This window comes from Varroa destructor, unplaced genomic scaffold (genome assembly GCF_002443255.2).
Source record: "Varroa destructor unplaced genomic scaffold, Vdes_3.0 BEIS01000002.1, whole genome shotgun sequence".
NCBI lineage: Eukaryota > Metazoa > Arthropoda > Arachnida > Mesostigmata > Varroidae > Varroa > Varroa destructor.
In genome coordinates, this window is record NW_019211455.1 from 2,810,380 (window position 1) to 2,822,889 (window position 12,510).

Consider the following 12,510-nt stretch of genomic DNA (forward strand, 5'->3'; position numbering starts at 1 on the left):
TAAACTTTCACTTAGACAATAGCCGTTAGGGAATCGCTGGCACCGAATCTAGTTTGTGAAGCGTTTTCGTGGTAGGCCTCAGTGCCAGCAAAGGCATAAGGCCATCTGCTGCACTAAGACGACATGGCCAAGAATAAGAAAGGTAAGAACAACAACAAGACCAACAAACAAGCCCGAAACAGTGGTAAAGCTCCGTCGCCATCGATGGGGTCGACTTCGGCGTTGCCCACTTTTACGGATCCAGTCTTAAAGATGGCTTCTTTAGACAATAGCGCGTCGGGTGGTGTGGATTGTGGTGTCGAGCAGAAATCATCAGTTATATATGTAAACCAACAGCGGGCGCTGTCGTGGAAAGGGATATCAAAAGACGAGATTCCAAGCAAATCCGGAAACCAGTCGGAACTCGATTCTGGCCGAGAGTCACCTAGAGATAATGGGGCAGATATTGAAAAAGGTCAGTTTTTCTTGGCATTTAGAGTACATTAGATGCTAGAATATTCAATGCAATACTGGTTTTAGAAAAGTATTGAAGCAGCGTCTACGGTGAACTTGGAACTCTCGTAGACTACCATTTAGAATCCACACAGGCTATAATGCGGTGATGATCGCAATTGCTTTTCCTCCTAGAGCTGCACTCCCATCTCTATTTTTACGTACGAATATGTACTGGTGTTATATCAGACGGCTGATTCCTGCCGGTTGTAGCTAATATAAAATTCGGACATAAGAATCACATCCATATTTTAGCTCGGATCTGAAGCTGCAAAAATTTAAGTGGCTGGTTCATTTCGTTCGCACTAGTATCACTAAAATCATTATTTAGTTCAGTGAAGAATTATCAACGTTTTAGGCGCTAGTTTAGTCGTCGGTCGTGAGGCAGCGGCTTTTGGAATCCATTAAAATAATAAATTGGCCTTATGACGGATTACATAAATGAAGCTTCTCAGCGAAGTTTCAAACTCCAGAGTGAATATATGGCTGTATGTTTGACATAGTCATAACTTCAAATTAGTACATGCCTATAAATACTAATATAAAGTCATAATCATACAAGACGTAAAGCCAAATGAGCTTTAAAAGTTTTTACGTTCTACCTATTTAGGGCGGTGATTAAAGATTTCCCTTTAAATCCAAATATTGTGTTTCACAAAATGGAGTCACACAATTGAGGTCTAGATTAGATCTGGGTGCTCAGCAATTTTAAATACGATAGTTGTGGACAACCTAGTTGCTGCAATCACATGGAAATTATGTGAAAGGTAATGCTAAGTAAGGCAATTTTCCGTGAGTCTTTTGCACTACCTAAGTGTAAGTACAATTATCAACGATCGGAAGTTGTGATCAGAAAACGCTTTGAGTCTGGTTTATATTTCGGAGGTAATTATGAAAATGTTCTATATTATATTATCCAGTGTCGAAATCATGCATGTAACATATATGCCATCAAACCCCTGGCACCTCTATATGTCCGGTTTACTAGGAAGTGTATAAAACAATTACATAGACTAAAAATATTAATAGTTCATCAAAGCAATCGATGTTGACTCATACAGGTTGCAGGATCTTTATATCTTTCACGAATCCACGCTGACATCAGCGCCAACGCTATTTTGGCGCTGATGTCAGCGTTATCTACCACGAAAACTAACGTTGCAACGCACGGAACTAGAACGAAACATGCGTCACCAGTTGAATTATACGATAAGTACCAGCGATTATTGAAATTTCGCAATGCTATTGATTGATGCTTAAGTATCAATTATTAATTTAAAAGTAGAATTGACTGTAAACATTCATATTAGCCGAGCATCAAAATTTGCTCTAATCCTAAATGCTGCTTCTTGCCGCGTGCTGATTAACTCGTAGATAAAAGTACGATACAAATGAACACGACGTGCGTTGACAAATGTATTATTTGCATAGTTTCAGTGAGAGTGGGTACGGAAGTTGAGTCCACCAACCACTCAACAAATGTATATATAACGCCCGATTCAGATGAGGGGAAATGCAATAGACGCGACTTTATAGCCGGTAACGAAGTCAGCGACGAATTCAAAAAGCTAGAGGCGCCAAAGGCTCACAGCGATAAAGCTTTCTCGCAAAGTAAACAGGAATTTTTAACGAAGCCATTATCGCCACCCACTGACTCCAAGCCCAAAACACTGGTTAACGTGCCTAAGGAAAAGGCTCGCGATGACCAGGAGCCCGCCCTTGCAAAAGTGTTTTCTTCTGTAGTACTACCGGATCAGGGTGGTGGTCAAGTCCAGATGGACAAACGTAAAACACTTCCTTTGCCGAAACCGAGCAAGCATCCACTAGAATTCGAGTGGAGCTTTTGGTACAGTGACGTAGGTGTTATCTTTGTTCAACGTCTTTCTATTTTTTTTATCGTGTTTTTTTTTTGTTAACTTTTTATAATCGGTTTATTTTCATTGTATGAAAATTATTACATGCATGTTTTGAATGAGTCCAAGACAAACAAACCTGTGGCGTCTGTAGATACAACGGCGTTTGGTACTATTTTGTCTAGCCTGATTTATACTACGTGAAAGTACATGGTTTTTCAATTTTTATGTAATATAATAATAATGATAAACCACTGTAACAATAATGCATCACTTTGCATTTGTTTCTTTCTACCAAATCTGATTTGCAACAAACGATCGTTTGACCCTTTGACAGTTTTCAACTGAAACAAGAACTATTATTCACTTGAACGAAAATGCTAGAAACTTTTCCAAAAGTCAGCTCTTCTACACAATTTATTGACGAAATATCAGTGAGTCTACTACCTACTATACACCTTTTTTACTACAGCTACACACGTTTCTTGAAGAGCCTAGCACCTGCAACGCTCTAAGCCTCTGTTGCCGTTTTGTATTCAACAGCCATGGCAACCGTGGGACGTTGCCTTAGTTCACGTGAAGGACTTCGCTTATATCGAGGACTTTTGGTCGCTCTTCAACAACCTTAAACCGCCCACAGAAGTCAACTTAAGCTATTACCTATTCAAAAAAGGCATTCGTCCAGAGTGGGAAGACGAAATTAACGAACTGGTTCGTAAATCTTCATCGGTTGTGCTACGACATCTCTTCAATTTTCTGGCATGAATTAAGTATTACTACTAAAGATTTGAGGGTATCCTAAGTATTAAGGGTAAGTAAGAGACTAGTTAACGAAGAAAACACCATGAAAGGGCCGGTCATTAATGTGGTTAATTCATGAATTAATGGAAACAAAAAATAATTCGCTCCCCTCACAATTGACCCTTCCGTTCGGTGCTATTCAGCAGTTGATAATTGACTGCCCTTTGAATTGTGAGGTTTACACGTTTGCTTCCCTTACGTTTAGCCCTAAAGTAGCCAATACACCGATACAGCCTTTTACCCAATCGCGTCGACGATACAAGTGGTTTACGTTGCTTCTCATTATCTATTACAATCTGCTTTCTCTGAGAAACCTATTTACCGTGTTTCAGGGTGGTAAATGGTGTTTGGCAAATGGTGACTTTAGTCCTGACCAGGTTTGGCAAGAACTTGTGCTACTGTTCATCGGCGGTGCTGCTCTGGACGAGCTGTCATCGCACATTAATGGAATATACTTTGCTCGTAAAAAGAATTACACCACTCAAATTACAGTTTGGCTTGATACGACAGAACTCCATATTATAAACCGAATCGGAGATATCATAAGGACCACACTTCAGACCTACCTCAAGGTCGATATACCCATGGAATTCTGTAAACACAGCACATCCTCACTAGGATTAAAGAAAAAGCCTTACAGGCAATCAGGTCATCTGCATTCTTCACGAATTCCGCCCTAGATCGCTCATATTGCTTCGAGACACTTTTTGTAGTCCGACGAGATTGCCGCAGGCCCACATATATTTAATTCATCCAAGCAGCTGCTGAGTAAATGTCAATGAATTCGAAAAAATCGCTCTGACGACAATATGCTTGTTATACATAAGCTGTAAGAAGCTATATAAGAAGCAAGTTCGTCGTAATTATAAAATGAACTATTATACCTAGGGCAGTGCAAGCCTTCAAGCTTTTACCGTAAAAATATCTCGAGTTAATTAGAAGTAGATTGTATTTATTGGTGCCCGTTATAACCTATGGACATCTAGGATAATGTGAAAACGTATTTAAATATAGTGTGTGTTTGCCACAGTACAAGTTGATTTTTTAGTCGTGTTAAAGCCATTGACTCGTGGTATAATTGCATTGATCTTTATTTGAGGAAAAAGGAGATCACTGCATCATATTGGGCGTAGTATTGGCGTACCGCAGGACTTTATGCAGAACTGTAATTGTAGATTAAATTACTAGCGTAAACTGTGAGCATTACTTCTTTCCCCCATCAGAATGGAGGCATAGTCAATTTTTTCTCTGCAAACTTCGTATTTGTTAAGACGACATCGTACTCAGCCAACAAAAGCAATTTATTTCCATCGTGAATTGTATTGTACACTACTCGTACAATCATTACTTTTTTACTTTGTACCCCATATAATTAGCAGAGCGACCGTTGTGCATCATTGACCGCCATTGCAATGAGAAACACTCTGAGCTGACATTGTGAGCAGGAGTTTGTTGACTGCTAGATGCTCCCCACGGCCAATTACTTTTGCGAGACGAATTCGTTGTGCCGGTGACTTTGACATATATTAGATAGATGCATGTTTATAGAACAAAATTCAACATAGTCGAAGAAAGTGTTACACCAAAATAGATAACGTTGAGCTTTACGGAAGCAACCGAACTGTTTACGTCTTTAACCTGCCAACTTTGCGTTACCTTAACAAATTTACAACAATTAGCAAAATTGTTATTAAGTTGAAGTTGATTAGCGGCCACAACGATGAACAGGCGAGCGACATGCACAAATATGGTGAACATTTGTGTACTGATATTTTCGTTTACCTATTTCGTTATATTATAGAGTTACTACCATAGTTTTAGCTAGACGACACAACTGTTTGCATTTTTTTTATGATATACACGCTTTTAAGGTTCACGGGTATCGGTCAACGCGTGTTGTACGATATTGTAACTGTGGTGTGAGTTTTGTTCAAAAACAAACTACCGTTAATTAATGAACAATAATAAAGGAAATTACTTATTTCGATGATATGCATGTAGTTGACCATCGTTATTATTGGGCATTATTACTCGTTATAACAAGTAGCTTTTTCTGGGTATGTCATTTCGCTTAACTAGACACAATGGCGAGCCATAAGTGTACCGGTGTAGCACTATCTAAGGACCTTTTGAAGCAATTGCATGTTTACGTTCCTTACTTGACTTCATCTTGTTTACGCCGCTATGGAATTCTCGAAGTGTTTTAAGCACAGATCTTTCCGTTAAAAGTCTAACGCTTTCAGAAATCGAATCGAAAATTGATACAGTCTTGTGTCGATTATTGGTAGCATACTAAAGAACGGGTAGCTGATTGCATATACGTATAATTTGTATATAGACGTTGCCCCTACGGCGTCCTAAACGCCAATTATACTACAGATGTAGAAGAAAAAGGTAGAATAATTGATCAGATTTTATAATTATCACAATTGCAAGAGATTGCGTTTCATAATATGTACGAATGTGTAGTCCTCCTATAGGGTTTTACAAATTGACAGTACTCGAATTGAATCAGCTCGTTTGTTTCCTTATTTCTAGCTACACCCAGGTAGAATTCTGTAGTTTCGACCCAAGCAATCGCTAGCAAGAGTCAACTGGTACCGACCCAAGCTACATACATAACCTCATGAATATTTTTACAGTTAAGAAATCGGTAAAGCGCCCTAAACACGCTATCTCAAAGGTCGGTGTCGTCAGCGTTGTTTAGAACAAATACCAGTTTTCAAACCTCTTTATATGCAATACGCACCAATGTGTTTGGCAGGGCAAATGATCCCTACTTGATAAAATCGTAAATAAGTGGTTTAATTCAATTAAGTGCTTGTAACTTAAATAGACACTTAAAACATTTCAAGAATATAGAGATGAAAATCTCTCTACAAAAAAATGCTACCATGCCTGCAACATACGTGCCTTGATCAGCAGCATTTTACTCTACTCGGCACCACTCGACTCGCATTGTAGACGTGACGAACAGAGGATCATTTGTTTATTAGACATTGGTTCTGATTTGTTGGTTTTTCTTACCTTGCTAGCTAATAGATACGTCATTGAGAGATATTTGTAGTTCCCTTCAATAAAGAGGAAAAAAAATTATAACATCTGTGGTGGTGGACCCGACGAGGACGACTGGGCCTGACAGCCAGGCCGCATCCCGCAGCCTAAACGAGCTTATTGGGTGAGTAGCTTATGAAGCGAACGCCAGGCAATCCATCAACGATGACCGCACATAGGTTGGTTAAACGTTTTTGTTGTTGCACATAATAAAGTCATCTTAGAAAATTTCGGGTTTTCATGGTGAAATTTCGTTTCGCTCGACTAACCACTAGCGCAAAACGTAGAATTTATAAGTCATGCGAGATATCGAAGTTTCATAATTTGGATGTCAAAATACAACCTAGAAACGCCAGTACCTCTTAGTGATAAAAAATGATTATTCTAATGCGATTAACAACAATATGTAACTATATAAGAAAAACATAGGGTCCGCCAGGCCAGTAGCTTGTCTCTTTCAGCGTATTTGTCATGAAGAAAATTTTGTGAAGAAAATAAGTTATAGTTCAATAGGGTTAGGGTAAGAACCGATATTATGAAGACATTAATTCTTTTAACACTGCCAAACATAGTAAGTACGGTTCAGTTGAAATAGCGAACTCACAGATGCTGGATACGCTTCATAACATAGTTTCATATTGAAGCATTAGTAACGCGTGCATCTTCTGGGCATATATCGTTATAGAAAAATTGTTTTCGCTGCAAATACAACAACTCTCTAACATGCCGTGCCGCAGAGCCGCGGACGACCGCCGCGTCAGTTCTGCTGCGGCATAGCGCAGCAGTTCGATGCGGATTAGCGACGGAGCACGCGGGCTCCAAAAAGGGACGCAAACGTATTAGCTTAAAATGTCGAAACAATTTTATGCCAATTATTATAAAAACAGTGATATACTGGTGGTTTTTGTTTATAAAGCTAAATTAGTTAGTCTTGCTAAGCTCGTTCACATGAGGTTACTGTATACTGCCATAGTAGTGAGTGGTTCTCATCAACGATTACGATAGATATGCCATAGTCGGAGCGACTGAATCAAGAGGGCGCTCGGTACATGGCCAAATCAATCACGTAATCTTATTAATTTTAAAATAATTTAATGAAAATTATTAATTCAGAGGAAAAAAATCAGGAAATTACTGATTAAAGTTGCACGGAGACTCTCTTCGTCGTCCGTCACGTCACTTCGAGTCTTATTCTTTTTTCTATATGTAAGAATTGAGGCACGATACTTTTTTGCTCGTATTTAGGATAATGAATCTTTACTTTTTTTTCGTCGGTTAGGAATTTCCCCTCTATTTCTATTATGACTAAGTTTCTCAATGTCTAATTAGTCGTTAGACCTAAAATGAAGGCTAACATGCTTACTGATTTTCACGCTTATCTCTCTACTAACGACATCAACAAAGTGTAATTTTGGCATCTATCTCATAGCCTCCATTACAATAACGGTCCTCTTTCAGGTTAACTCACCGAACCGTTTCTACATACACTTCTCTATGTACTACATTCGGAAGCAATATGTTCATTCATCTCTGTGCCCGAACTCGTATGAGTTTGTATTACATGGGCTTATTAAATTTTCGGTGACCACCAAAATTTCAAAACTGGAACGTGAAAACAAGCATTTTTCAAACGGCAAAGCTTTTCTTTTGTTTCTTGTTACCTTCTTATGATTCTGTTCTCTTAAAAGTCGCATGTGGCATGAGATATCCTAGATTTCTGAGGGGCTGAATACAATTTACCCTAAACTGACTCAACTAAGTTTAAGGACAATTGCATCTCCAATCGTTTGGTCTTCAATAAAAAAGGTCGAAGACATTTGTCGCGTCCTAACGTCTGAATCAAACTGAATCATTACCGAGAGCGCGTGTTGGATGCCAAAGACATATTCTCCAACAGTTGAGCGTCAGTCGTTCTTGGAAGTAATGCCAGATACGAACGTTTAAACCAGCCTTGTCTAGGGAAATCAACAACAACCATAAATCTTCCTGTAGCTTGCAAAATTGAGGGAGCCCGGTGAGGACAAACTCGCATGATGCTCATGTTATTTGGTTTGTCAATATGAGTCTGGCTTCACTTCTTGTAAGTTCAACAAAGCTTGCAGTTCGTTTGAGTAGAGGAACGTCATTGCAAAAGCGTATCAGTGAAATCACTAGCTGTCCTTGGAGCTGTTTGGTGAGACCTCGAAGATCATTTGGGCAAACCCAGCCGAATGAAAAAAGTTCAGACTAGTTCAATGTTAAGAAGAAATCAAGTTGAGGTGCTACTTTCTTCGATGTAACAGCTACTAGGTATAACCAATTGTGTGTGCTGTCTCCATTTAAACTTCAAATGTTTGTGGGTTAGATATTGTGTAAGGTATTTATTGGAAATGCGTATTGATCAGAGTACACACCGAGCCTGGTGAGCAGTACGAATGCTCGCACAGAGCACCGTTTCACCGTTGTTCTATTTGCATGAAGAAAATTATTTTCTCTTGCTTGAAGCAGTATGAGGTCTATGTTACGAAGGTAAGGTAGAGTTCTGGCGCATACTTTCAAATAAGAATATACAATAAAATCTTGTATTTTTATTTTTCTTGGACCATCATATATGCTCCTATTTATAAAAGCATTGCAGAGGACTTGCTTCATTTTTACAACGCATCCATCACAAATTACAAAGACAAACACCAAAAAAATTAATTTAAAGGGAAAATACTAATCGAAATGCTTACACGAAAAACTATCTGCTGAATGGTAGTATGTCTAACCACGAACTTGAACTCAGCCATTTTGTTAATATGGTCCTAAAAAGATGAATAAACGTTAAAAATTATCTACTGCTACACGATAATGTTGTACGAACGTGGAGGAATCCGGGCGGTCGAAGAGCCCGTTGCCATATTGCTTTATCGAAATTCCCGTTTTGAAGCTTCTTCCACTTATTAAGTTATCCAGTTGTTCCAACAAATTCAACTCAAAGAATATGTTACTGGTGACGGCAATAACCTGAGAAAAGTCCTCTTAAACATAATCTAGCTCATCATAGGTAAGCTCTCAACTTTAATAAAGCTTACCTATACACTGAAGATACAACTATGGTTGTTTAAATAATACCCGTTGGCCCCGTTCTGCATCAAGGTCACTGCTAGACCGAGAACTGGACCTTAAAGCTCGTCCTAACTTCGAAGAACGACGGCAAAAAAGACCTCACACTAATCCACATAGGGCTCTCTATATGGCATATAAGTAGTGAGTAAAATCTTGATTACGAACATCTATAAAACTGAAGTATTTATAGTTACTCGGGATAGCTCAAATTCGTTGAACATTAGTTACTAAAACATTCGCTAAAGCGCATTCATTAAGGAAGGGGTGAGCTCCGCTAGACATTAGCAGGTCAAAAAGTGCAGCTAGCTCGAACATGTACACAAACATGGAAAAAAGTGTCAGCCCTTAGTTTTCTGCCTAACCTGTTGTTATTCATGGTGAAGTTTTTGGCAGGATCTTCATCTTAATAATGTGATTATAAGAATTTGGGTAAATGGCAGGATGCGACTTGCAGAATATAAGTGGAAGTAGCTTTGCCTTCACTCGTCACACATAGCTTTTTTGCCAATAGACTAATTATCCCTATGCTACTGTAAGTAACTGTTACGGTTTATATACATGGTATACCACTTGAAGTTCGCTGTTCACTTCGAAATTTCACATAAATGTCCTATTGAAAGGAGCCTAATGTGTGTGAACACGAAAATATCTAGATTAGATTAATACAACCTCCAAACAATACTCCGACATAGGCCATGACACAACATTACACGTAGTTAAACACAGTTTACATTTGAATTCGAATTATTGATTTCCAAGCACATATATGATTTAATAATACATATTATTATTAAATATATATGTGCTTGGATATAATAATAATAATAGTCATCTAATTCATCGTATGGAAGCCCTCATCAACATACAATCCGTTTCTGTCAGAGAGTAATGGCTGTGATGCGTTTGCATTGGGTTTAGTCAGAATTTTTTTAGGCTTGTTTTTTGATATTTTATCTTGTGATAATAGCATCTCTAGTAAAAAAAATATTTGGTTAGAATTAACTTACTGAGCATTGCAAAACTATTGCAAGTTAGTAGTTTCGAGATATTGTAGTATGTTTGACTTCGCTCAAGTCAATTTTGCATTTATAGGCAACACTATACACAGATGGGTCATACAAGGTGGAGAAGCTTCCTGCCTTTTTTACTGAAGATTCATAGGTCAAAATCGGCACTACGTAATAGCTAAAGACTGGCACGTATAAATAAGGCTTACAAAAAACAAGTCAACGTAAAAATCAGTTCATTCTTCTAAAAGCATGCGTTACAATGTTCGACAGACGGTTTTTGCATTATATTTGAGGTCGCTCAACGTTAAAGATACGCTTAATTCTTTTTTGTCGATGTAATATTTGTCCATCTGATTGTTGTGCTTGAAGCGCCGTACTGCCCGCTTATAAATTAAAGCTTTACATTTAGTTCGACCCATCCAAAAACAAGTCGATTAAGTGCAGTTTATACTTTGCTGCGGTCTTACATTGTAAACCAAAAATAATACCTCTGCAGGACATCGGCATGTACTGTAGTTCCTATACCAGGATTCAGGTAATTGTGCCAGTTTTCATGCAGCTAAGGATTTTATAAACAGTATTGTGCAGATAGTCATACATCGTCGTGACGATAGAGCTTAATTTGAACACGAAAGTTTTGATAATGAGATGATGACCAGACAAAGTCCCGTCCCGCAAAACGCCGCCTTTCCTCTCTGTCGATCTTTTAGATCTTTTGAGGTCTACGTTTGTCTTAGTCGTACTTCTATACTGAAGTACATTATAATCGACGACAAAATATAACTCTTCCTACGAACTGTGGCAAGGGTTGTGAGTTTCAGCGTTAACACCTTCATTCGAACCTAAAAAAATTGCATAAAAAAAGAGCTGCGTTTGACATTGGTAACGAATAGTCACTGTGCCGTGTCTCTATCACTATAACCTTTGTTTGATAGAAGACCAAACATAGCTGGCATAGATAGAAAGCTTATCCGTTCATTCCAGCTGGCCCCAACGATGCAGGTTAAGTCAACATGACAACGAGGAAGGTTGCTTTCACCTGAACATCCTTCAGAGGTTCATGTCATTTTACATCATTTTACCATTATATTATACTTATCTATAGGCATATGTGGTAATATTGTTTATATTAGTAAGAACGACCGTTGCTGATATTGCTCGTTCTGTTAAAGTCGGAAATTGAAGTTAGTACTCGTTACTGTTATTGTTGTTGCAAAGAAACTCTAGAACAAACCAAATAAGAGATAATCCTTCAAGATTAAAGAATATAATTAGCTGACGGACTATAGCTAAAATCTTGCCAATTCGTAGCTAACCTTCTATTGCAGCTGCAAATCCGTCGGCTTGTCTGCTAATTAGTTATTTGTATTCAACTTAAATTGCCAACTGGACAAGCGATAGTCTGAAGTCACTTAATAGAAATTGATTTAAAACGGCACCATGCAAAAGTGATTTACCCCATAGCTACTATAGCTTTCGTTAGAAACTCGGAAATGTTCTATAGTAATAACTATAGTAACAGTTTATCTGTAGAATACGATGGACTGCAACACAATTCGTGCAAGTTATTCATATAAGGAGACGCTGTCGTATAAAGGTTTTTTTTTTAATATACATGGATCACAGAGCGTAATTATTTGTTATAATTGTTTGCTATTTGACAGTTGAGTCAAAGCGAAAAGTGGTAATTCCATCCTATTTATGCTCTGCTCGAATCGTATAGCTAAAAGCTTAAATAAGGTGATGGTAAGCCAACGCCAATTCTTTCTATGGAGTCTGTATAAAATGAGTAGTAACCGAGCTACCCACGTATGCAATCCTGGCCGCAAAAGTATTTAGGTCAATTTACTTGATCTTGCCGTTGATGCCGACAACAAGATATTCGATTATTTCCGACTCCACTATTTTGTAATAGTTAAAGTCAGTGGAAAAGTCCGTCCATAACAAGTTTAGGGAACAGATGCACTACAGCTGCGTCGGGTCTCATAAGTACATTGTCTGCAGGACACGTTCTGTATTCATACTGGGCCTGATAATGAACAGGTGTGCTTAGAGGACTCAGTGGCTCAGATTGGTGCAGCCCAACCGATATTCCTGATGTATAATACTGCTGTTATAACTGTTCTTCCTCTATTTTGACTGACGCTGGTCACACGTCTGCTTGGGTCGTCGCTACACTCTACCAAGTTTTTGCTTTTTTTTGAGGCAGC

At 38.4% G+C, this 12,510-nt stretch overlaps 1 protein-coding gene and 2 long non-coding RNA genes across 8 annotated transcripts in view; 2 read left to right on the plus strand and 1 right to left on the minus strand.

Annotated features, from left to right (window-relative positions):
* Positions 1-5,146, plus strand: LOC111244838 (uncharacterized). Of its 3 annotated transcripts, none has more exons than XM_022792328.2 (4): positions 1-142; positions 1,924-2,348; positions 2,889-3,056; positions 3,479-5,146. In XM_022792328.2, exons 1-4 carry the CDS (start codon positions 124-126, stop codon positions 3,824-3,826), a joined length of 960 nt encoding a protein of 319 aa, XP_022648063.1. In that variant the 5' UTR covers positions 1-123; the 3' UTR covers positions 3,827-5,146. The 3 variants fall into 3 exon arrangements, with proteins under 3 accessions (XP_022648063.1, XP_022648059.1, XP_022648062.1); XM_022792324.2 differs by having other exon boundaries at positions 124-454; XM_022792327.2 differs by having other exon boundaries at positions 124-454; positions 1,930-2,348.
* Positions 4,842-12,510, minus strand: part of LOC147757247 (uncharacterized) — a 14,489-nt gene continuing 6,820 nt past the window's right edge. Inside the window, exon 3 of the long non-coding RNA XR_015321555.1 lies at positions 4,842-11,142. This is a non-coding gene — a long non-coding RNA (uncharacterized LOC147757247). The remainder of the gene's footprint in view (positions 11,143-12,510) is intronic.
* LOC111244920 (uncharacterized) overlaps positions 8,014-12,510 on the plus strand; it is a 22,970-nt gene continuing 18,473 nt past the window's right edge. The window contains exon 1 of one of the 4 annotated variants that reach the window (XR_015321562.1): positions 8,014-8,489. This is a non-coding gene — a long non-coding RNA (uncharacterized LOC111244920). The remainder of the gene's footprint in view (positions 8,490-12,510) is intronic. The other 3 variants (XR_015321559.1, XR_015321560.1, XR_015321558.1) reach the window with 3 other exon arrangements.

Excerpts from the sequence above, each read along its gene's own strand:
- LOC111244838 (XM_022792324.2), top strand. The coding sequence starts at position 124 with ATGGCCAAGAATAAGAAAGGTAAGAACAACAACAAGACCAACAAACAA. Across the intron at positions 455-1,923 it reads TGGGGCAGATATTGAAAAAG|TTTCAGTGAGAGTGGGTACG; the intron begins GTCAGTTTTTCT and ends TTATTTGCATAG. Across the intron at positions 3,057-3,478 it reads AAGACGAAATTAACGAACTG|GGTGGTAAATGGTGTTTGGC; the intron begins GTTCGTAAATCT and ends ACCGTGTTTCAG.